The sequence below is a fragment of the Narcine bancroftii genome, chromosome 14, assembly GCF_036971445.1.
Source record: "Narcine bancroftii isolate sNarBan1 chromosome 14, sNarBan1.hap1, whole genome shotgun sequence".
NCBI classification, from domain to species: Eukaryota; Metazoa; Chordata; class Chondrichthyes; order Torpediniformes; family Narcinidae; genus Narcine; species Narcine bancroftii.
This window is the reverse complement of record NC_091482.1, coordinates 37,861,610-37,887,773: the sequence shown is the minus strand read 5'-3', so window position 1 is coordinate 37,887,773 and position 26,164 is coordinate 37,861,610. Positions and strand designations below refer to the sequence as shown.

Below are 26,164 nucleotides of genomic sequence, written 5' to 3'. Positions count from 1 at the left end.
CATTTCTCTCTATTCAGCTTCAGGTTTGCTTTCCTTGTTGCTTTCAGCACTTTCCTTAGTCTCTCATCATGATCCATTCTCGTGGTTCCCCAGACTATGATGTCATCCATTGAGATATCAACTCCGTCCAGGTACTCATAGACCACGTGGATAGTTTTGTGATACACTTCAGGAGCTGAGGCAATTCCAAATGGTCACCTTAGGAATGTCTATCTGCCAAATGGACTATTGAATGTGCATAGTCTTGAACTTGCTTCATCCAATTTCAACTGCCAAAATCCTGATGATGCATCTAACATTGAAAAACTTTGCTTCTGCAAACTGTGACATGATTTCTTCACATGTCGGAAGCTTAAAGTGTTCTCTCTTTATTGCTCTGTTTAGATCTCTTGGATCCAGGCAAATTCTAAGCCTTCCATTCTTTTTGTCCACAACAACGAGTGAACTCACCCACTCCATTGGCTCATCTATTTTCTGAATCACGTTCAGACTTTCCATCCTGTCCAACTCTGCTTGCAGTTGCTTTTGAAACACAAATAGAACATTTCTGCATATATTATCGGTGGCACATGTTTATCCACTCTGATCGTGTGTTGTGGAAGGCAGCCTAGACCCTGAAATAGGTCATTGAGTTCATTTTCCACAGCGAAGACTCCTTTTACCAGGTTCAGTTTTTCACAGGCTGTTAAACCTAGTATGGCCTGTACATCCTTCGGTACCACGATGAATGTGCTCTCTGTCCTTGTGTTTCACTTAGACCATGCATTCTCCTGAATATCCTGTTACCTTCATTTTTGTTCCATACATCTTTGGTCTGGGTCTAATCTTCTTAAAATCAGTCTCTGATATTGCATTAATTTGTGTTCCAGTATCTAATTTAACTGAAATGTATGTCATTCACTTTTAATCTTAACATCCATTCTCTGTTTTCTTCTTGTTTTCAGTCACACCATCTACATAGAATTCCTCTATCTCCCTTTCATCTACTGCTTGAACCTTGCTTTGTTGCACTTGGTTCCTACAGCAACGGGCATAATGGTTGCTTTTGTTGCACATATTGCATTTTTTTGGTAGGTGTCAATGACATGGCTTTCAATTGTCCCTTTCATTTTTGCTCACTGGCCTTGCCTCTCTTTCCATTTTGGCGTACTTTATGTTCAATGGTTGATATCTATTCTTGCTCACTGTGTCACGTTGCAGCTAGTTTCACTGAACAGCTCTTTTGCCTGCGTTTTTACAGTTTCTGTAGCCTTACAGAAAGCTATGGCTTTTTCCATGTCTAGATTTTGCTCTCTTAGCAGTCTTTCCCTTAGACTATTACCTGGAATACCACATACAAGTCTGTCTTTTATCAGTGAATTGGTCAGTCCACCAAATTCACGTTATGCTTCTGTTTCTCAAATCTGTTCCAATTTTCAGCCACATTACCTGTCAGATGAAGTTTTGCTGGTGGATGTAATCCTTCCATTTTTCACTGTGTTGGTTTTTCTTCGCTAATCAGCTGCTGACTTTAGATTTTGCCTTTTAATGTATTTCCTTCTAATTTCCTTCATCCCACCTGACACCATGTTTTGTTTTGTATTTGGATGTGTGAGTTCTTAAGATAACACATGGATGAAGGAAAAGGTTCTATACTTTAAAGTTGTTGTAAACAGCACATGAGGCCATGAGGTTGCAAGTCTCCATTACAGATCTGCACACTGTGTGTTTCTTGCTCTGTGTCAACCCCTGGTGGCAACCAAATATATACAAATGTTAAGACATTGCTAGTTGCATTGCAACAATGATCTCTATCATTACACTGCTCTGCTCCACTTGAGATTTTGTCTGTAGATCAAGGTATTGACTACACAGCTTTGACCATAGCCCAAGAACATGACCATGAGATGAATGCTTATCAGAGTGCAATCATGAACCTGTAATTGAAGGATGTCCAGTTTGGAGTTCATGGCAAACTACTCCTCAGTGAAATTTCAATGGGACACCCACACTATTATGGAAACTGAGTATTTGACTCTGTGCATGGTCTCTCACATCCATCAATTAGATCGACTGTTCATATGGTTTTCGACGGGTTCGTGTGGCACGGTCTTAAAAACGATGTTACACAAATGGTGAGGTCCTGCATTGCCTTCCAGAAAGCTAAAGTTCAGCGACCATACTTAGGCACCACTGCAGTCCTTCCCGGCAGTTACTCGCTGTTTTACTCACATCCACATAGACGTTGTTGGTCCACTTCCTGTTTCAAGTGGATACCATTATCTTTTTACAGTAATAGACAGGTTTATGTGGTGGTCTGAGGCCGTGCCTATGGTAGATGCTACTGCAGACACTTTGATTTACTTGCGCATGTAACTTTGGATAGAGTACCACAATTTACCTCCTTGATGCGGATAGCCTTGTCTCGCTTACTTGCTCCAACGTCTATCATCCCCAGGACAATGGTAGAAATATTTCATCGACATCTCAAGTCAGCCTTGATGGCTCAGTTAGAGGGCCCGATCTGGGCTGATGAGCTGTCTGGGAGGACCTCCAAGCTTCATCTGTGGAGGTCATGTACAGCACACTGTTGGTGGTTCCAGGGGTGTTTGACCCCTACCATTCCAACTCCAGCAATGATCCTAAGGAACTGTTGAGCAGGCCAAGGGAGACCATTGTCACATGAAGAATACTCTTCCTTTGTGCCAGAAGCCCTCAAAAACTGTGAATATGTCTTCGTCCAAAGGGGAACACTTGGTCAACCTTCATAGACGCCCTACAAAGGACCTTATAGGATACTGAAACAAACTAGGTCGATCTGTGTTTTGGACATTGGGGGGAAGCCACAGTCATTCATTATTTACAGGCTTAAACCCGCTGATGTGGACAAGACTTCACCACTGCAGCAGCCAACAGTCTGTAACAGAGGTCGACAACCTAAAAGACAGACAAACCTTTCTATAAGTTTTGGTGGGGGTGGGGGGAGGGAGGATGGTGCTGTGTAACAGTGCTATGCAGGCACTACAACTCCCAGGAGGCATCAAACTGGCCGTGTGATGTCAGTGCATGATGACATCAGCGCGTGTCAAGCGCACGATTCGGGCTTTTAAAAGGTTGCGCAGGTTATGAAGAGTAAATCTGTTTGATTCATCCTAAAAACATCTTGTGTGATTACTTCGTCGATTCTACTGTGATTCCAGTGGCCACAATCTCACTGTTTATACATGTCATTATCTCTATTACAATGGCACAGTTGTCAATCATCATATAGTCATATCCATTGAAAAAAACTGTACTAAATCACCACTCTGTGAAATCTCACTAATTTCAGAAATTTGTCCTGATGACATGGCTCAAAGTGAAGAGACAGTAGAATCTATCCCACTGTTACAGCTCTCAATGAACAGGAGATTCTGTGGGAAACCACCACACAACACTGTTCATATCATACTCTCATATCCTCACAATTAGAAATGATCCTGATATAGCCACTAATTCAGTCAAAACAGGAAACTCCATTCCAATCAATCTGTTCTAGATCATGATATTACTGTAATTGACACCATTGAAATCTTTCCAATGAGAGTCTCTAAACATCACACTGTTGCATTTATTCTAGTATTGCAGCTCTCCGTTATACAGATTATCACAAGTTCCATATTGGAATAATTCATGCCACAATATGGATTTAACTTAAACCTGAGATATTAGAATTGATTGGACAGACTGGTACTTCAGAAGGGTTGGGAAACATAGAGACTAATGCAAGGGAGGAGCTGAAAGAAATCAGTATCTCCAAGGACATGGTCTTTGGGAAATTGAAGGGATTAAAGGCCGATAAATCCCAAGCATCCTAGGATTCTTAAAGAAGTGGACATTCAGATAGCAGATGCTTTAAGAATTATTTTCCAGAACTCGATAGACTCAGGATCAGTACCCATTTTTAAATAGTTACCCCACTATTTAAAAAGGGGGGTAGAGAAAAAGCGGGGAATTATAGGCCGGTGAGCCTTACATCAGTAGTGGGCAAAATGATGGAACCTATTATTAAGGATGTTATAGCGGAGCATATGACTAGCAGAGAAGGGATCGGACAGAGTCAAGATGCATTTACAAAAGGTAAATCGTGCTTGAAAAATCTATTGGAACTCTTTGAGATGGTGACAGGTAAAATAGATGGGGGAGAGCCAGTGGATGTGGTGTACCTGGATTTCCAAAAGGACTTCGATAAGGTCCCACATAAACGACTGACATGCAAAATCAAGGCTCATGGGATTGGGGGCAAGGTATTGATGTGGATTGAGAACTGGCTGGCAGATAGAAGACAAAGAGTTGGGATAAATGGCTCATTTTCTGAGTGGCAGGCGGTGACCAGTGGGGTGCTACAGGGATCTGTACTGGGACCCCAGCTGTTCACAATTTACGTTAATGATCTAGATGAGGGGATTGGATGTAATATCTCCAAATTTGCAGATGACACTAAGCTAGGAGTGGTTGTGTGCACTGAAGAGGGGGTCAGGAAGCTCCAGAGTGATTTGGATAAATTGGGGGACTGGGCAGATGCATGGCAAATGCACTACAATGTGGATAAATGTGAGGTTATCCACTTTGGTAATACAAACCAGAGGGCAGATTACTATTTGAATGGCAATAGATTGGGAGATGGGGAAGTGCAGAGAGACCTAAGGGTTCTTGTGCACCAGTCACTGAAGGTGAGCATGCAGGTACAGCAGGTGGCTAAAAAGGCAAATGGTATGTTGGCCTTCATATCAAGAGGGTTTGAGTATAGGAATAAGGATACCTTACTGCAGCTGTGCAGAGCCTTGGTGAGACCACACCTGGAGTATTGTGTGCAGCTTTGATCGCCTTATCTGAGGAAGGATGTTCTTGGAATGGAGGGAGTGCAAAGGCGATTCACCAGGCTGATACCCGGAATGGCAGGAATAACTTATGAGGAAAGATTGTGCAATTTGGGATTGTACTAGCTGGAGTTTAGAAGATTGAGAGGGGATCTCATAGAGACATATAACATTCTGGCAGGACTGGACAGAATGGATACGAAAGGGAGGTTTCCAATGGTGGGGGAGTCCAGAACCTGGGGCCATGGTTCGAGGATAATAGGCAAACCATTTAGAACCAAGATGAGGAGGAATTTCTTTACTCAGAGGGTAGTGAATCTGTGGAATTCATTGCCACAGAGAGCAATCGAGGCAGGTTCATTGAATATATTTAAGAGGGAATTAGATATATTTCTTCAGTATAGGGGAATTAGGGGTTATGGAGAGAAGGCGGGGACGTGGTAGTGAACTTTAAGATCAGCCATGATCTCACTGAATGGCGGTGCAGGCTCGAAGGGCCGAATAACCTACTCCTGTTCCTATCTTCTATGTTTCTATATTTCTATGTTCCACAGTGTGGTGACTTAGAACATTCCAACACTGGTCCAACTCTCCACCTTACTGAATCCTCTGAACACTCTTGCATACACTGTTATAGCAATACTCAAGATCATCCTAATGTAGAATCCATTTCATGTTCTGTTCAGAACCAAGGAAAGAAAGCCCGAGCAACACACGATTCCAGCATCTGTGGACTCATGTGTCTCTTCCTAAAGTCCAATCCAACAACTTTACTTAAATTCCAAACACTATAGAATAATTCCAAAGGCACAAAGTAGAATCATTTCTCATTGCATGCCATTGAACACTGTGGAACCTATTCTAATATGACATCTCTAAATTGGCACTCCTATGAATCTATTCTTATTTCAGCAATATAAACAAAACACATCTTAATGCCACTCCTCCAGATTATCACATTGTGGAATAATCCAAATCTGTGTACCAACAAATTCATTCTAATCATTTTGCTCCTAATTACTGAACTACAGAACTAATTGTCAATCAGAACTAATTGTCAATCACTCAGTCATTTCCTCAGGAGTTTATGGACGTTTTGTATGAGATTGGAAACTTTGGCAAACCTTTGCAGATATGTAGTGGAAACTGCTGACCTGCTACATCATAGCCTGGTGTGGGGGTACCACTACCTCTGTGCGAAAAAGGCAGTGGGCACAGCCCATTACCTCACCGGCAAATCCCTCCCCACCATCAAGAACATCCACAGGGAACACTGCCGGCAGAGAGCAGCAGCGACCATCGAAGACCCTCCATTCTTGCTGCTGCCATAAGGAGCAAGTCTCGTACCACCAGGTTCAGGAACAGCTGCTACCTCTCCACCATCAGACACCTCAACAACAAACTCAATCAGGGACTCATTTAAGGACTCGCACTTTGCACTTCATTTATACAGGTTATTTTTTATATTGCAGTCAGTTTGTTTACATTTCTTTCTTTCTTCACATTTCCCGCTTTTGTATATATCTTTTTTTCATGACTACAATTTACATTTTTGTAAAAATGTATTCAAAAACTTCCTGCCAAAATAAAAATCTTGGTGGTCTGGAAAGGGGCTCAAACTCCCCCCCACTTCACTGATGGTCCATTCGTTTGTTATGGGTGGTTGTCGTAAGTAAACAAATACTTAATGTGGTCTGTGGAAGATAGAAGGTCAAGAACAACTGCTCTAAGTCATCAGAATTTTAACATTTGCTATGGACTCTGCTGGGACTCATCATGCCATGATACCCACCCCCCCCCCACCAATAAATCCATTGTAATGTCACAATGTAGCAAGCCAATTGGCTGTGTGGTTAGATGGGCCAAATCACCATCCCAGTTGGTTGGTATAAAATGGGCCAGGCCCCCCCTTCCCCTCTCAGGACAAGCCCATGTTTGGCAACACGCATTTCCAGGGAGAAGTCGCCACCTCCTGGTTGCACGTCACTGGGCAGGCAGTGACTCCGCAATGTGCTGACATCACTCACATAGACCAGCGCACCTCAGACAGGAAGTAGGTTGTCCCCTAGCATGAGAGGTTAAAATAAAGTTAGTTACTGGGTTCACCCTTGTGTTGTGTGGACGTGCTTCATTTCAGTAGCGCTGCCGTTAGCAGCCGCTACAGTGGTGACCCTGAAGGTTCCATTGTTTTTGGAACCCACCTCAAATGCGACAGTGTTGCTACCTCTGCCATTGCAACCATAGCTGCGACCAATGCTGTGGGTGTGCATTTACTGCCCTTCTGGGCTACCCGGAGCAGGTATTGGTTACAACTGGCCAAATCACAGTTCCAAGTCAGAGGCATTGTTTCAGAGGACACCAAGTTCTGGCATGTTGTCAGTGTCCTGGACACTGCTACCGCAGCCAAAGTAAACTCTATTGAAAATCCTCCAATGGAGCGCAAGTACCAACAATTCCAATGTTTCTTCCTCAATTCTCTGGAACTCACCTGGCACGAGTGTGCTGTCCACATCCTGAATACGCAAGGCCTAGGTGATAGAAACCCCTCTGAATGCACAAACTGTTTCTTGTTCGAGGCCCTGTTCCTCAGACATGGACTTCAGCACCCCACACCTGGTGGCCAAGGAAGCAGACAGACTTTTCCGTTCCCCGCAGCAGAGCTCGATACATGTACAATTGATCAGCATCTCCAGCTCTGCCCCTGTACCCCTGCCTCTTCATCAATTCCACCCAACTACAATGCAACAAGCGCTCAGACAAATGGAGTGAATACTGTTTCTACCACTGCAGATGGGGGAGACGCCTGGCTGTGCATCCCTCCATGCTCGTACCCCAATGCCAAGTCAAGCGCGGCGATGGGAAATGAACAAGCTGGCCGCCGATAGTGGCCTCAGCGGTTGGCACAAATAAAGGCCTGCTCTACCTCAGGGACCAGTGGACAAGGAGGGATTTCCTAGTCAACATGGGTGCAGAGATAGGCCTCATCCCACCAATGTACTTTGAGCTCAAGCTGAATCTCAAGGGCTACCCCCTCCCATTCCAAGCTTCGGCACCCGTCTGGTCACAATCCACACCATGAAAACTGCTTTCCACTGGAAGTGTATAATTGCGTCCGTGGGACAAGATCTACTTGGAGCCAATTTCCTCCGGGCCCACGAGCTTCTGGGAGTCATGAACAGATGCTGCTTGGTCAACGCTACCACATTCCAATCATACCCCCTTACTCTACGGCAATGTCCTTTTTTGCTTTTGGGCATCCACACTCTAGACTCTAGATTATAATTTGGAATATCGTCCTTACATTTCTTTGAAGATGTTTTGTAATTGGGAAATATTAGAAAATGGAAAGTGTCGTCTACACACGGCTCCAGATTTGCCAAAATTTTTCAATGTATATGCCCTTTTACTGGCAAAGTATCCGTCACTGTTCCACAACGCTAAACCAGCACATGGCGTGGAGACCACATCAAAACCAGTGAGCCCCCTGTGTACATACGGGCATGGCACCTCCTGCAGGACAAACTCCTCCAAGCCAGGAAAGAGTTTGCTGCCATAGAGGAGTTGGGTATTGTCTGCTGTTCATACAGCCCCTGGGCATCCCTGCTGCACATGGTCCAGATGAACTCCAGCGGTTGGTGTCTATGTGATGACTACAGAGTCAATGATATTACAGTCCCAGATAGTCCCCATCCCACACTTCCAAAACTTTTCTACATGGCGTAAAGATTAAAACTTTGTGTTCTTGATTTTTGTTAATTTTGTGACTATCCCTATAAGGATAAGTATTGTTTGTAGTGTTGCCATAGTTACTATGGCATCTTATGTCGCAATATCCTAACAGACTCAGAGCTTGCTTTTCATTCTTCGAAGAACCATGATACGTGAGCTCGAAATACTTTTCTTTGAATTTGTCATTATCATTTCTTATCGTTTTATATTGCTATGTCTTTAAATGCTTTGTTTATTTATTGTTATGAAAATATTAATGTGAAGTTATGCAAAATGTTTATTCATTTTATCAACCAGTTAAAGGCTACAAAAATCTGCAACTACAGAGTTTTGTTTATTGGAGATTATTATTTGGAATATCGTCCTTATATTTCTTTGAAGATGTTTTGAAATTGGGAAATATTAGAAAATGGAAAGTGTTGTCTACACACGGCTCCAGATTTGCCGAAATTTTTCAAAGGTTGACCTTGTCAAGGGGTACCATCAATGCAAGGAAAGATAGAGTAGACTGGGTCTTTACTCATTGGAGGGTAGAAGGTTGAAGGGGTATTTGATAGAGGTAAATAAAATTAGGGGGATAGACAGAGTTGATGTGAATAGGCTCTTCCCCTTGAGGGTAGGTGAGATTGGAAAGAGGGGTCATAAGTTAAGGGTTAGGGGAAAAAGTTTAGAAGTAACATGAGGGGAAACTTCTTCACTCAGAGAGTGGTGGCTGAGTGGAATGACCTTCCGGAAGAGGTGGTTGCAGCAGGGTCATTTAAGAGAAGGTTGGATGAGTGCATGAATGGGAGAGGATTGGAGGTTTATGGACAGGGAGCGGGTAGGTGGAACTAGTGGAGTTCACTTGAATCTCTGTGGACTATAGGGGTCAAGGTGGCCTGTTTCCATACTGTAATTGTTATATGGATAAGGTAGAAGCCATCCAGCGATTTCCCCAGGCCGAGCACAATCAAGGGCCTACAGGAATTCCTAGGAATTGTGAACATTTATCATCTTTTCCTCCTGGAAGCAGCTACCCTCATGCAACCCCTATTTGACCTCATCAAACTCGGCGACAAGGCATTCCAATGAACACGCGAAACATTTGAAGCATTCCAGGCAACTAAAGTGGCACTAGCGGAAGCCACATCCTTGGTTCATCCTGACTCTTCCTCCCCCCTGTCTCTTACAACAGATGAATCAGACAGAGCAGTTGGTGCAGTGTTTGGACAGTGGGACCCCTGGCCTTCTTCAGCAAACATCTCCAGACACCAGAACTCAAATGCAGCACATTCGACCACAAACTGTTGATCCTGTACCTGGCAATATGACGTTTCCAGTACATAATTTAAGGAAGAGTTTTCATCACCTACATAGACCACAAGCCACTGACTCATGCACTCAGCAAGGTATCAGACCCGTGGTAGGGAAGACAACAATGACACCTCTCCTACATTTCAGAGTATAAAGCATACACTCACCACGTCGCAGGCAAGTCCAATGTTGTAGCCGATGCTCTGTCCAGACTGGCCATCACCGCTATCTCAGGGGGACTCGATGTTGCTCAACTGGCCAAAGACCAGGCAGAGGATGCGGACATCCAGGCCTACCGGACTACCATCACCAGACTGAAGGTTAGCAATTTCTGTCCTTCACTGGTGAGCCTGACTTTACTGTGTGACATATCCACAGGCTTCTCCAGACCCCCTTAAATATGCTTTTAAAGCCTCCCATAACTGAATTTTCATTTAAATGTATAAAAGACGTAATTTGATCCCTAATAAAGGCAACAAATTCAGGGTTTTTTAACAACATTGTGTTAAATCTCCAACAATAATTAATTGAACAGTTTCAGAGCCAACACAGGAAATTAATAGCAAAGAATGATATTTTATATTCAGTATTAGTAATTCTTCCCTGTAACTGTGCCAATATTAAAAACAAGTCATTTCTAGAAAAACAGTCATGTCTTGCCGAACAAAATGAAAATTCTTTCTCAGTCGGGTTCAATCTCCTTAAAATTTCTACCAAATTCAGTTCCTTCATAACTACTGACAAATGCTCAGCCATCTTAGAATTTTTTCAGTTTTTGGAGATTTATCCAATAAAGGATCCAAACTGCAATTAAAATCTCCCCCTACCAAAATATGTTAATTCGCCTGATTCAGACCCAAAAGAACATCAGTAATAAATTGATCATCATCTACATTCAGAGCATAAACATTCAACAAAGTCCAAACTTCTGAAAAATTTTTACAATTAACAGTCAATACTCTACCAGCATTATCTGAAACTGATTTCAATACAAAAGGTAACTTTTTATGTATTAAAATAACTACACCTCTAGCTTTAGAATTAAAGAAGGACGCAACATGTCTAACCCAATTCCTCTTTAATTTCAAATGTTCTTTTTCAATCAAATGAGTTTCTTAACCATATAACCATATAACCACTTACAGCACAGAACAGGCCAGTTCGGCCCTATTAGACCATGCCGTAAAAAATCCCCACCCTCCCAGTCCCATTGACCAGCACCCAGTCCATACCCCTCCAGTTCTCTCCTATCCATGTAACTATCCAGTCTTTCTTTAAATGTAACCAATGATCCCGCCTCGACCACGTCTGTCGGAAGCTCATTCCACATCCCTACCACCCTTTGCGTAAATAAATTTCCCCTCATGTTCCCCTTATAATTTTCCTCCTTCAATCTTAAACCATGCCCTCTAGTTTGAATCTCCCACTCTTAATTGAAAAAGCCTATCCACGTTTACTCTGTCCCTTTTAAAATCTTAAACACCTCTATCAAGTCCCCTCTCAATCTTCTACGTTCCAGAGAAAAAAGCCCCAGTCTGCACAACCTTTCCCTGTAACTCAAACCTTGAAATCCTGTCAACATTCTCGTGAACCTTTTCTGCACTCTCTCTATTTTGTTTATATTTTTCCTATAATTTGGTGACCAAAACTGTACACAGTACTCCAAATTTAGCCTCACCAATGCCTTGTAAAAAAGCAATGTCTGTCTTCGTATTCTTAATATAGGCTAAGACCCGTTACCTTTTAATTGGGTTATTAAGATCTTTTGCATTAAAAGTCACAAATTTCAAACTAGATATGTTAATACAATTAAAAAAAAGGCACGTCACACAGCAAATATAATTACCAAATAAAGGCTCCTAAAAATATACACAAAAAAACCCAAAAACCTTACCATAAACAACAAAAAAACTACTAAAAAGAAGAAAACCCACCCAAAATAACTCAAAGAAAAACCCCCTTAAAAAAAACCCAACAACCTGGCAATGGCGGGTGTTTGACCAAATTCGTGGCCTGTCATACCTTTCAACATGGTCCACAGTCCGCCTGCTGTCCGACAAGTTTGTATGGCATGACCTCTGCCACGATGTAACTCTCTGGGCTAAGACTTGCTTGGACTGCCAGTGCGCCAAAATGCACAGACACACCAAGGCCCCTCTCCAGAGTTTTGCCCTGGTGGAATGCCAGTTTCACCTCATGCTTATTGTTGACCCACTCCTCGTGAGCCAAGGTATGTAGTATTTATTCACAATAGTTAACTGTTTTACCCAAAGGCCGGAAGCCATACCCCTTCCCACATGTGACACAGAGACCTGTGGCAGAGCTTTCTTGTGCACTTGGAGTCACTGTGCACATGCTTTGGAGTCCCGACCCACATCATCTCGGACAGAGGGGCCCAGTTCATGTTCTCGCTCTACTCTAACCTAACCAAGTTCTGCCATAGCTAGTTACACACACCATGACCTACCATCCTCAAGCAAATGGCTTTTTTGAACATTTCCAATGCCATCTGAAAGCAGCCCTGAAAGCTTGACTACGAAGCTCAAATTGGATGGACAAACTCCCATCGGACTCGGGGTCGGAGGAGGTAGTGAGTCAGTGCCTGGTGTTGTGTGAGAGGAGGAGGAGCCAGGAGACAGCATCAGAGAGGTGAGTAGCATAAATAGCTGGACTTATCGGGGCTCGGTCTTAGAAAGGTCGGACTTGGGGTCGGAGGAGGCAGTGAGTCAGCGCCTGGTGTCGTGTGAGAGGAGTTAATTGGGGTTAATTGGTAAGGGCTAATAAAAGGAGTAAAAAGGGAGGGAGCGGCCAACGAGGAGCGGCGCAGTGAGTGAGTGGCCCAGTGAAGGAGTGGGGACTTGGGACTTTGGCTCGAGGGACTTCGGTGAGCAGGGGCTAAGAAAGAGCTCCTTGTGTGAAAACGTATCTTTGAAATAACATATTTATAGTAAGAAAGGAGGAAATGGAGTCAGTTGGGGTAGTTAAGTGCTCCAGTTGTGGGATGCGGGAAATCAGAGACAGCACAGCTGTTTCTGATGACTACACCTGCAAAAGGTGCATCCAATTGCATATAATGAGTGACCGTGTTAGGGAGCTTGAGCTGCAATTGGATGAACTGAAAATCATAAGGGAAGCAGAGGCAGTGATAGAGAAGAGTTACAGGGAGACAGTCACCCCTAGAAGGCAGGAGTCAGGGAATTGGGTGACTGTGAGGAAAGGAGGGAGAGTGCCTGTGCAGAGTACCCCTGTGGAAGTGCCACTCAGCAACATGTATTCGGCATTGGATACTGCTGGGGGGAACAGCCTACCAGGGATGAGTCGTGGGGGTCAGGTCTCTGGCACAGGGGATGCCCCTGAGGTTCAGATGGGAAGGAGGAATAAGAACAGGATACTTGTAGTTGGGGACTCATTAGTCAGAGGGACAGATAGAAGGTTTGTGGGACGAGATCAGGGATCCAGGTTGGTCTGTTGCCTCCCTGGTGCCAGGGTCAGGGATATCTCTGATCGAGTTCATAGCATTCTGCAAGGGGAAGGAGAACAGCCAGAAGTCGTGGTCCATGTGGGGACCAATGACTTAGTTAGAAGTGGGGATGAGGTCCTGATGTGGAATTAGGTAGGAAGTTAAAAAACAGGACCTCCAAGGTAGTAATCTCTGGATTGCTGCTGGTGCCATGCGCTAGTAAGGGTAGAAATAGGAGGATGTGGAGGATGAATGCATGGCTAAAGAGATGGTGCAGGGGGCAAGGGATAAGATTTCTGGATCATTGGGATCTCTTCTGGGGAAGGTCGGACCTGTACAAAAGGGACGGACTCCACTTGAACTGGAGGGGGACCAATGTGCTGGCAAGCAGATTTGCTAGAGCTGTGGGGGAAGGTTTAAACTAGTTTGGCAGGGGGGTGGGGAACAGAGTGTGAGTGCAGTGTCAAAGGAGCATGGTCACCTAGATAGGAATAATAACGATAACAAAGGTAGGATGGAGATTAGGGTAGAAGTTAGAAAAGAGAATGTATGTGAGGATCATTCTCTGAAATGCATATATTTTAATGCAAGAAGCATAGTGAACAAGGTAGATGAGCTTAAAGCATGGACAGATACTTGGGGTCATGATATTGTGACAATTAGTGAGACCTGGCTACAGGAGGGGCAGGACTGGCAACTTAATATTCCAGGATACATTTGTTTTAGATGTGATAGAGCAGGGGGTAAAAAAGGGGGAGGAGTTGCTCTGCTTGTTAAAGAGGACATTACTGCCGTGAGGTGGCAGGATGGTCTGGAGGGATCGTCCAATGAGGCTGTTTGGGTGAAATTGAGGGGTGAAGGAGGCATGAGGGTGCTAATAGGGGTGTATTACAGACCACCAAATGGGCCAAGAAAATTAGAGGAACAAATTTGTAGGGAGATAATGTATATGTGTGAGAATCATAAGGTAGTGATCATGGGAGATTTTAACTTCCCTCACATTGATTGGGATACCCATACAGTTAGAGGGCTGCATGGGCTAGAGTTCGATTGTGTTCTAAATGTGTTCGATTGTATTCTAAATCAATTAGTAGAAGAACTGACTCGGGACGGTGTAATACTAGATCTCCTGTTAGGGAATGAGCTAGGTCAGGTATGGGACATTAATGTTGGAGAACAAATTGGGTCTCGTGATCATAACTATGTTAGTTTTCGGGTAGTTTTAGGGAAGTGCAAGGAGGGGCCTAAAGTTGAGGTTCTGGATTGGAGAAGAGCAAATTTCAAAGGAATAAGAAGGGATTTGGGGAGTATTGAGTGGGACAGGATATTTTCAGGTAAGGATGTAAATGAAAAATTGAGGATATTCAAAAAAGAAATTTTGAGGTTACAGAGTAGTTATGTCCCAGTGAGGATCAAAGGAAAGGCTGGAAGTCATAGGGAGGCTTGGTTTTCGAGGAATATTGGAAATTTGGTTAAGAGAAAAAGGGAGGTGTACAAGAAGTATAAAGAGCAAGGAGCTGAGAGTTTGAAGGAGGACTACAAGGAGTGTAGAAGGAATCTTAAGAAAGAAATTAGAAAGGCCAAAAAAAGGCACGAAGAGGCTTTGGCAGACAGAGTAAAAATAAATCTAAAGGGTTTCTCTAGGTACATTAAAAGTAAAAGATTAGTGAGGGATAAAATTGGACCCCTTGTAGATAGCGAAGGTAGGCTGAGTGAGAAGTCAAAGGAAATGGGAGAAATTTTGAATGATTTCTTTGCCTCGGTATTCACTAGGGAAAAAAATATTGAACCAGTTGAAGTAAAGAAAAATAGTGGGAAGGTCATGAAGCATATAAGGATAACCGAGGAGGTAGTGATGGCTGTGTTGAAAAAGATAAAGGTGGATAAATCTCCTGGACCGGACAGAATATTCCCAAGGGAGTATTCCCAGGGAGGCTTGTGCACAGATAGTGGAGCCATTAACAGAGATATTTAGGATGTCACTGGTCACGGGGGTAGTGCCAAAGGATTGGAGGGTAGCGCATGTGATTCTGCTGTTTAAGAAAGAGTCCAAATGTAAACCTGGGAATTATAGTCCCGTGAGTCTGATGTTTGTGGTGGGTAAGTTGATGGAAAGTGTTCTGAGGGATGGTATTTACAAATATTTGGAGGTTGGATGGGAGGTGTCAGAGAGTAGTGGTAGAAAATTGTTTGTCCAATTTGAGGCCGGTGACTAGTGGAGTTCCTCAGGGATCGGTCCTGGGTCCACTGTTGTTTGTTATATATATTAACGATCTGGAAGTAGGGGTGGAGAATTGGATAAGCAAGTTTGCGGATGATACAAAGATTGGTGGTGTTGTGGACAGTGAGGAAGATTACCGTAAATTAAAAGGTGATTTAGGAAGGCTGGAGGTGTGGGCTGAGAAATGGCTGATGGAATTTAACACAGATAAGTGTGAGGTGTTACATTTTGGAAAGGCAAATCTAAATAGGTCATATGCATTAAATGGTAGGCTACTGAGATGTGCAGAGCAACAAAGGGATTTACGAGTGATGGTAAATAGTACCCTCAAGGCTGATACTCAGGTAGATGGTGTGGAGAAGAAGGCATTTGGAATGTTGGCCTTCATAAATTGGAGTATTGAATTCAAGAGTAGGGAGGTTATGATGAAATTGTACAAGGCATTGGTGAGGCCAAATTTGGAGTACTGTGTACAGTTTTGGTAACCAAATTATAGGAAAGATATCAACAAAATAGAGAGAGTACAGAGAAGGTTCACGAGAATGTTGACAGGATTTCAAGGTTTGAGTTACAGGGAAAGGTTGTGCAGACTAGGGCTTTTTTCTCTGAAGCGTAGAAAATTAAGGAGGGACATGATAGAGGTGTTTAAGATTTTAAATAGGACAGATAGAGTAAATGTGGATAGGCTTTTTCAATTAAGAGTGGGTGAGATTCAAACTAGAGGGCATGGTTTAAGATTGAAGGGGAAAAATTATAAGGGGAACATGAGGGGAAATTTCTTTACGCAAAGGGTGGTAGGGATGTGAAATGAGCTTCCGGCAGACATGGTTGAGGCGGGATCATTGGTTACATTTAAAGAAAGACTGGATAGTTACATGGTGAGGAGAGGACTGGAGGGGTATGGACCGGGTGCTGGTCAGTGGGACTAGGAGGGTGGGGATTTTTTACGACATGGACTAGTAGGGCCGAACTGGCCTGTTCTGTGCTGTAAGTGGTTATATGGTTATATGGGTGCTGTTAGGAATTCACACACCACCAAAAGAAGACCTACCAACATTGTCTGCCGAAATGGTGTACGGCTCCCTGCTTACCATTCTAGGGAACATTCACTTCAACCCCCCAAGCCCACAACCCAGTGCCATAGACATCCTCCAGCGCTTGAGGGAACAGATGGGTAAACAGAAGCCTTTGCCACCTTCCCAACACGGCTCTCCCCTCTGCCACACCCCTGTGGGTTTACAGTCCACTGACTTCACTTTTATTCACAGAGGACAGCACAGAATATCCCTGCAATGTCCCTACCAAGGTTCATTCACCCTGGACATTGGTGGGTAGCAGGACATGTTTACCATTAACTGCCTCTAGGCAGCGCATTTGGACTCAGGCCAACTGCCCCAGCTTCCATGGGGTCAGACAGAGTGACCACCCACCTAAAGACAGTACTATGACTTGCTCAAAGGGTGGCAGCAATTCTGGGGAGGGTGGTGAGACCGCGCAGTTAGACGGGCCAAATTGCCGCCCCAGTCGGTTGGTCCAAGATGGCACTGGTCCCCCTTCCCTTCTCAGGAGAAGCCCGCATTTGGCGACTCATGTTGCCTGGGAGATGTCGCCATGTCCTGTTGCACGTTGCTGCGCAGGCAGTGACTCTGCAACGTGCTGACATCACTCCCATAGACCAGCGCGCCCCAGACAGGAAGAGGATGGTCCCCTAAAGCAGCGCCAGAGGTTCGGCTACTGGTCCGCCCCCGTGTTGTGTGGATGTGCTTCATTTCAGTAGCACTGCCGTTAGCAGCCTCTACACCATCTCCACATCAATGGGCTTCTTGCGCCTTGGGATTCTTTGTCCTGGCTCCACTCTCATGATGCTCCAGATGAAAAGGATATTTGTTTGAATTTTTTTGAGGTTGTGTAAAGAGAATCAGTAGCTGCAGATCATTTGGGTTTTCAGAAGTTACCACATCAAAGGTACTGCACAATATAAGAGCTGACAGGTCTGGCGGTAACGGAGTGGGCAGAGTTTCCTGCAGGGAGGGGGAATAAATACGGTAATTTTGAGTGGACAATCTGTAGCTGCTTTCATGTGCTCGAATGCAGATAATGCTCCAGCAGACGCGGCTGGGAGAGTGCAGCTGGGACGATCAGGTGGCCGCGGAGAAGACGCCTTTCTGTCACCTGAACGTGCTGGCCGAAGGAGAGCCGCATCCAAGTGAACGCTGGCTCCTGTGGACTGTGGCCATAATCTCACTGCTGGTTTCAGGTGCAACGGGGGATTCTCAGCCCCAGAGAACTTTCAGGTGGCTACCCGACAGCTGAATTGGGGTAGAATAGGCGGCTTTACAGTCGGGTATTGTGGCCATCTGAAATCGGCCAATAACTAAAGGGATGGCACATGAAGTTTAACAAGAAGTCGAGAGCAGTTTACAAATGTGCTGCGGGTCACAGGGCCCCCATAAGAAGTAAAGGGTGAATAAGAGTTTGGGACTGAGCCCTTCGTCAGCTTTAAGCAATGTCAAACTGGTCTCTGAATTAAAAAGTGGGGAGAGGAGGATGGAGGAGAGAAGGTATGGAAGAAGAGGGAAGGGGGCAGAACAGGTCAGAGGGCATTGCAGGTTACAGATGGGAGGGTAGAGTTGAGGTGATCGGAGAGGGAAGGGTGGAAGGTGCTGAGCGAGAAGAAAGGAGACAGAGGGGTAGGGAATGAGATGGGAGGAGGAGTTTAATGGGAATTGGAAATGTTAATCATGTCTGGTTGGAGAGGACCCAGATGAAATATAAGGTGCTGTCCCATCCATTCCCTTTTCTTAAGTCCTCCACCTTCCCCCCACCTGTTTTGCTTCTGCCCAGCCCTGAAACATTGGCCACTCTTTCATTCCTATGGATGCCGCATGACCTGCTGGGTTTCTCCAGCATGTTTGTAGATTGCTGATGCTACAGTACGCAGTGCTGGAGCCTCGAATTTTATAAAGTGTAAAGATCACTCAGATGTTGCTGGCACGGTTGGCGTAGCAGTTAGTGCCACGTCTTTACAGTGCCAGGGATTGGGACGGAGATTTGAATCCCGCGCTCTCTGTAAGGAGTTTTACATTCTCCCCATGTCTGTGCGGTTTTTCCCCGGGGTCTCCTGTTTCCTCCCACCATTCATAATGTACCAGGGGTGTAGGGTAATAGGGTATAAATTGGCTGGCACGGATTCGTGGGCCAAAGTGGCCTGTTACTGTGCTGTATGTTTGAATTGAAAAACCGTTACGAACTAACACCTTTCATACTCTGTTTGGGACTAAAGGAACTTTTTTAGCACTAACACAGGAACAACAATGGAACATTCACCAGACAATGGCAAATTCAAAATCATTGTTTTTTAATTAAAGTATTAATAACATAACATTTCTTTCTTAGATTTAAACGTTCTTAACTCTAAACTTAATCCCACTACATAGAAATGTAAATGTGTGTGTGTGTGTATTGTGTGTGTGTATTGTGTGTGTGTATTGTGTGTGTGTATTGTGTGTGTGTATTGTGTGTGTGTATTGTGTGTGTGTATTGTGTGTGTGTATTGTGTGTGTGTATTGTGTGTGTGTATTGTGTGTGTGTATTGTGTGTGTGTATTGTGTGTGTGTATTGTGTGTGTGTATTGTGTGTGTGTATTGTGTGTGTGTATTGTGTGTGTGTATTGTGTGTGTGTATTGTGTGTGTGTATTGTGTGTGTGTATTGTGTGTGTGTATTGTGTGTGTGTATTGTGTGTGTGTATTGTGTGTGTGTATTGTGTGTGTGTATTGTGTGTGTGTATTGTGTGTGTGTATTGTGTGTGTGTATTGTGTGTGTGTATTGTGTGTGTGTATTGTGTGTGTGTATTGTGTGTGTGTATTGTGTGTGTGTATTGTGAGTGTGTATTGTGAGTGTGTAGTGAATGTGTGTATAGGTGTGTGTGGTTGTGTGGGTGGGTGTGTGGTGTGTGTGTTGTCAGTGTGTGTGTGTGGTGAGTGTGGGTCTATTGTGTATATGTAGTGAGTGTGTGTTTGTGTAGGTGTGTGTGTGGTTGGGTGTGTGTGCTGTGTGTGTGTAGTGTGTGTGCTGTCAGTTTGTGTGTGGTGAGTGTGGGTGTGTGTGTAGTGTGTGTGTGTGGTGTGTGTGTGGTGAGAGTGCTGTCAGTGTGTGTGAGAAGAGTACGGGTGTGTGTAGTGTGTGTGGTAAATGTGTGCTGTCAGTGTGTGTATGAGTGTGAGTGGGGTATGTGAGTGGGGTGTGTGTGTGGTGTGCGTGTGTGTGTGGATGTGTGGGTGGGTGTGTGCTGTAAGTGTGTGTGTGGTGAGTGGGTGTATTGTGTATGTGTAATGAGTGTGTGTGTGTGTAGGTATGTGTGTGTGGTTGGGTGGGTGGGAGTGTGCTGTGTGTGTGGTAAGTGTATGCTGTCAGTGTGTGTGGTGAGTGTGAGTGTGAGTGGGGTGTGTGTGTAGTGAGTGTGTGTATGTGTGTCTGTGTGGTGTGTATGCTGTCAGTGTGTGTGGGTGGTGAGTGTATGTTTGTGTGGTGAGTGTGTGTGTGCTGTTAGGGTGTGTGAGATGTGAGTGTGGGTGTGTGGGTATGTAAGTGAGGGTTGTGTGTGTATGTGTGTGTGTGTATTGTGTGTGTACTGAGTGTGTGTATAGGTGTGTGTGGGTGGGTGTGTGCTGTGTGTGTGGTGTGTGTGGGTGTATTGTGTATGTGTAGTGAATGTGTGTTTGTGTAGGTGTGTGTGTGGTTGGGTGTATGTGTGCTGTGTGTGTGTAGTGTGTGTGCTGTCAGTTTGTGTGTGGGAGTGTGTGGTGAGTGTGTGCTGTCAGTGTGTGTGGTGAATGTGTGTGTGTGTGAGTGGAGTGTGTGAGTGGGGTGTGTGTGTGGTGTGACTGTGTGGTGTGACTGTGTGGGTGGATGTGTGGGTGGGTGTGTGCTGTAAGTGTGTGTGGTGAGTGGGTGTATTGTGTATGTGTAGTGAGTGTGTGTGTGTGGTTGGGTGGGTGGGAGTGTGCTGTGTGTGTGTGTGTGTGGTAAGTGTATGCTGTCAGTGTGTGTGTGTGTGATGAGTGAGGGTGTGTGTGTGTGGTGAGTGTGTGCTGTCAGTGTGTGTGTAGTGAGTGTGTGTATGTGTGTCTGTGTGTGGTGTGTAAATGCTGTAACTGTGTGTGTGTGGTGAGTGTATGTGTGAGTGGGGTGTGTATGTGGTGTGAGTGTGTGTGTTTGAGTGGTGAGTGTGTGTGTGCTGTTAGGGTGTGTGCGGTGAGTGTATGTGTGTGTGAGTGTGTGGTGAGTGCGTGTGTGTATGTGTGTATGTGAGTGTGTATGTGGTGTGTTTGTGTGTAGGTGTCTGTGAGTGTGTGTGTGTGGTGTTTGTGTGTGGTGTGGGTGTGGTACGTGCGGTGTCTGTGTGTTGTGTGTGTGTGTGGGGGTGTGTCAGTGTGTGTGGGGGTGTGTCGGTGAGTGTGGGTGTGTGTGCGTGTTTGTGTGTCTGTGCTGTGGGTGTGTGGTAAATTTGTGTGTATGTGAGTGGGGTGTGTGTTGTGTGTGGTTTTGTGTGAGGAGTGTGGGTGTGTTTATGTGTGTGTGTGAGTGTGTGTATGTGGTGTGTGTGTGTATGTGTCTGTGTTGTTGGTGTGTGGTGAATGTGTGCATGTGAGTGGGGTGTGTGTTTGCATGTGTGTGTGGTTTTGTGTGAGATGTGTGGGTGTGTGTATGTGGTGTGTGTGAGTGTGGGTGTGGTGTGTATGTGTGGTGAGTGTATTTGTGTGTGTGAGTGGGGTGTGTGTGTATATATGTGTGTGAGTGGGGTGTGTATATGTATGTGTGTGAGTGGGGTGTGTGTGGTGTGTCTGTATGTGTGTGGGTGTGTGCATGTGTTCGGGGTGTGTGCATGTATGTGTGTGTGTGGTGTGTTTGTGTGTATGTGTTTGAATGTGTGAGTGGTCTGTGTGTGAGTGTGTGTGAGTGTGTGTGAGAGTGTGTGTGGTGTGTGTGTCTGTGTGTGGTGGGTGTGTGGTGAATGAGTGTGTATGTGAGTGGAGTATGTGTTTGTGTGTGGTGTGTGAGTGTGGATGTATTGTGTATGTGCTGTCAGTGTGTGTGTTGAGTGTGGGTGTGTGTGGTGAGTATGTGCTGTCAGTGTGTGTGTGTAGATGTGTGGTGGTTGTGTGTGTGTGCAATGTGTGTGCAATGTGTGTGCAATGTGTGTGCAGTGTGTGTGCAGTGTGTGTGGTGTGTGTGGTGTGTGTGTGCTTTCAGTGTGTGTGGTGAGTGTATGTATAGTGAGTGTGTGTGTAGTTGTGTGTGTGGATGGGTGTGTGCTGTGTGTGTGGGTGTGGGTGTGCGTGGTGAGTATGTGCTGTCAGTGTGTGTGTGGGAGTGTGGGTGTGTGTGTGGAGAGTGTGTGTATGAGTGAGTGGTGTGTGTGTGTGTAGGGAGTATGTGTGTCTGTGTGTGTGTGTGTGCTGTCAGTATGTGTGTATGTGTTTCTGTGTGGTGTGTGCAGTCAGGGTGTGAGTGTGGGTGTGTGTGTGTTTGTGAGTAAGGGTCATCTGTGGGTGTGCGTGTGGGTGGGTGAGTGTGAGTGTGTGTGTGTGTGAGGGTGATTGTGTGGTGTGTGTGAATGTGTGTGTGAGTGTGTGTATGTGTGTGTGTGTATGAGGGTTTGTGTTTGAGTGTGGTTGTGTGTGCAGTGAGTGTGTGTGTATGTGTGTCTGTGTGTGGTATGTGAGTGTTGTCAGTGTGTGTGTGGTGAGTGTGTGCTGACTGTGTGTGTGTGATGAGTGTGCATGTTTGTGTAGTGTGTGTGTGGTGAGTTTGTGCTGTCAGTGTGTGTGTGGTGAGTGTGGGTGTGTGTGTATGTGTGAATGGTGTGTGTGTGTAGGGAGTATGTGTGTCTGTGTGTGGTGTGTGTGTGCTGTCAGTGTGTGTGTGGTGAGTGTGTGGGCATGTGCGTAGAGAGTGTGTGTGTCTGTGTGGTGAGTGTGTGTGTGTGTGCTGTCAGGGTGTGTGTGGGTGTGTGTGAGTGTGTGTGGTGAATGTGTGTATGTGAGGGTGTGTGTGTGGTGTATGTGTGTGAGTATCTGTGGTGTGTATGAATGTGTGTGGTGTGTGTGTATGTGTGTGTGTGTGAATGTGTGTGCATGAGGGTGTGTGTGGGTGTGTGTGTATGTGTAGTAAGTGTGTGCATGTATGTGTCTGTGTGGTATGTGAGTGTTGTCAGTGTGTGTGTGTGAGTGTGTGTGTATGTGTGCAGGATGTATGTGTGTTTGTGTGTAGTGAGTGTGTGTGTATGTGTGTGTGGTGTGTATGAGTGTGTGGTGTTTGGTGTGTGTGGTGTGTGTGAGTGTTTGTGTGTGCGTGTGTGATTGTGAGTGTGTGTGGTGTGTGTGTGTATGTGTGTGGGATGTATATGTGTTATGTGTGTGTAGTGAGTGTGTGTGTATGTGTGTGTGGTGTGTATGAGTGTGTGGTGTTTATTTGGTGTGTGTGGTGTGTGTAAGTGTTTGTATGTGTGTGCGTGTGTGATTGTGAGTGTGTGTTGTGTGTGTGGGGAGTGTGTGTGTGGTGTGTGTGTGTGTGTGGTGTGTGTGTGGGTGTTTGTGTTATGTGCCTGTGTGTGTGTTATGTGCCTGTGTGTGTGTGTGTGTGGTGAGTGTGTGTGTGTGTGTGGGTGTTTGTGTTATGTGCCTGTGTGTGTGTTATGTGCCTGTGTGTGTGTGTGTGTGTGTGTGTGTGTGTGTGTGTGTGTGTGTGTGTGTGTTCAGTAATGATTATAAAGCAATTTAAAACATCATATCTTCAGGCCTCTTACAACACCACCAATTCTGGTTACTGGAATTCAACCCTGTCTTTCATAAGGTTCCAACCTTTGTGTCACAGGGGTTTTGACCTCTGTCCTCCCCAAACTTAACTGACCCTTTGTCTCTCATTTTGATTATATATTTCTCCCTTTTCTCATGTCACATGGTAGGTGACATCACTTCTGTCTTTGATGCATAAGCTCTTTTGACATAAAAGTACTAAAAGCATAAAAGTCCATATCTCCGAGAAGTCTGCCTTCCTCGGAACTAAAATGGCTGTGCATTTATGTACGTGCTTCTAAAACCTATTGTTTCCACTATCTCAATCCCTTTCACCTTCTTTACTTCAATCAGCATCTATTTTTGCCTCAAACTGACTTCTGTCTTCTATCTCAAAACCATGTGGGTTTCAAATGCTAATGTGTTGTTTTTGTGCCCCTGTAACTACCAAGACTAACTAACTACCAAGAATACATCGACTAAGACATTTATATACATGAGAAATATAGTTTACTGTACACTAAGGATTGGAATAAATCCATAACAAAACAAATTATTGTTTAAGTGGAGTAAAACAACAAAATATTGCAGAACAAAATGATCTGGTGGCCCTAGTTCATGAAACAAAGGAGGTTAACATTTAAATACAGCAAAAATTTAGAAAGGCAAATAAAATGTTGGCCTTTATTGCAAGGAGTATGGAGCATTAGAGTTGCAAAGTTTTCATGCAACTTTTGGTTACTCTATAGAGAAATTATGTGCTGATACTAGAGGCAGAGAGGCAAAGATTCATTAGTTTGAGACCTGGGGTAAAGGTTTAGATGCCTGAGGAATGTTAAGCTGATTGAGCTGAGAGAATGAGCTGAGATCCTCACAGTAAGAGGATGGAGGAATGAATGGAGATCTTATTGAAACAGGAGAATCCGGTGGAGACTGAGGGTGGATAATAAGAGCATATTGTCCCTTGTGGGCTATCTAAAAATGGGAAGGACAGTTTTAAAATAAGGATCTATCCATTTCAGATGGACAAGAGAAAGAATTTCTTCTGTCATTGTGAGTCATTGGAATCCTCTCGCCAGAATATATTTTATTCTGATATCACAGTTCTAATTCAGCACTGTGTGCACATTACTTGACAATCACAGCTCAGACTCAACACACATTTTTATCCATTTTAGTCCCACAATTTTATGGAGTCCATTAAAACACTCCTGCAAATAACCACACTAAGGAATCCATTTTACTGACATTGAACTGAATCATCATTTTATGGAAGCATGTTACCTGGCCATGCTAGGTTGCATGATGGAGAATGGAGTCATCAGCCCCTGACCCTGACCACATGCTTCCCCTGTTAGAACTCCCCCTCCCACACTGCCTCAAGGGTCCCCAACCACGCAGAGAAGACCCATCCCCTCATCAGGGCCACTGTTTTCCCCCCCTCGGCAAAAGCCCCTGAGGCATTTGACCATATCAAAGCCAACATTGAGAAGCCCATGATGCACGCAGTCGACAGGTCCACCCTGTTCCAGGTGGAGAGCGATGCATCAGACTTTTCCCTGGCCTCTACACTTAATCATGCACCTTCCAGGGCCCTGAGATTCAGCACTCCTCCATCGAGAAAGAGGCCTGGGCCATCGCTGAAGCGATATGGCACTGGAGGCATTACCTTGCCAGTAAACATTTCACCCTACTGACTGACCAACGGGCAGTCACCTTCATGTTTTACAATGCAGCAACGGGGTAAAATCAAAAATGCCAAAATCCCGAGGTGGAGAATCGAGCTCTCCGCCTATAATTATGACATACTGTACCGGTCTGGGAAGCTCAACAAGCCTCCTGACACCCTGTCTGGAGGAAATGTACCAGTGCACTGATGGATTGCCTGCAGTCGCTGCATGATGGCCTCTGCCACCCCGGATCACCTGTTTTTTTCATTTCATCAAGGCCCGTAACCTCCCCTACTCCATTGACAACATCAGGACACTGACCAAAAAATTTTAGGGCTGCACGGAGTGCAAACCGCGCTTCTACCATTTCTCTGCTGTAATGTCAATGGTCCAAATCAACACAATATAGAATCTACCAAAAAATCCAATGTAATGACAGTGGCCAAAATCATTCCACCATAACTGTATTTCACAAACTGTCCTGTTGAGGGAACCCATTCTATCAACACTACTTTACAATGGCATTTAATGACCCTATTTTGAAACACTGCCATTCTAAATCAGCAAATATTAAATCCATTCTACTGAATCTACACATTTTGGAATTAATTTTAATATCATTGCTAAAAATCTGTTTCTAAAAATAAATATAGAATGCATTCCATTAGCTTAATAATAAATATTTTAGTCTAATGGCAATGATTTCACAACTTTCTCCATGCACGTCGGTCGGTACATGTAACATTAAACCAGAACTTGAACTGTGTTACCCATTCACATCTGTGACACCATACTCCACACCATAATACCTCAGCTGGAAACTGCTACAATACAGAAATGGTTCTTATCACACTGCTCAACATCAGAAGACAATCAAATTCTTTCCATAAACTCTCCTCTACATTAATATTGAAATTCATTCTAATGACACAGTTGCAATTCTCCATGCAGTGGGCAATGTTCCAAATCACCTTGAAGGAGCAATAGGCCTTTACCTCCTATGGATGCTGTGTGTCCTGCTGAGTTCCTCCAGTAGTTCTCTGTTTTTGCTTATTCCAAATCACCTCGCTATGAAAACCACTCTCGGTGAGCACTTCTGTGTGAAGAATTCAGCCACAAAGTTCGTAGACTCTACAACAGGCTTTAATCAGCTTAA

The 26,164-nt window shown here is 44.6% G+C and overlaps 1 protein-coding gene across 6 annotated transcripts in view; it reads left to right on the top strand.

Annotated features, from left to right (window-relative positions):
* The window catches only part of LOC138749974 (uncharacterized), a 60,894-nt gene that overhangs the window by 10,618 nt on the left and 24,112 nt on the right, over positions 1 to 26,164 (top strand). Inside the window, exons 2-4 of one of the 6 annotated variants that reach the window (XM_069912098.1) lie at positions 10,008 to 10,180; positions 12,134 to 12,509; positions 17,636 to 17,835. In XM_069912098.1, the coding sequence (XP_069768199.1) occupies positions 17,639 to 17,835 (197 nt within the window). In that variant the 5' untranslated portion in view covers positions 10,008 to 10,180; positions 12,134 to 12,509; positions 17,636 to 17,638. Of the gene's footprint in view, positions 1 to 9,579; positions 10,181 to 12,133; positions 16,439 to 17,635; positions 17,836 to 26,164 lie in introns of those variants that run through there. The other 5 variants (XM_069912099.1, XM_069912097.1, XM_069912094.1 and 2 more) reach the window with 5 other exon arrangements.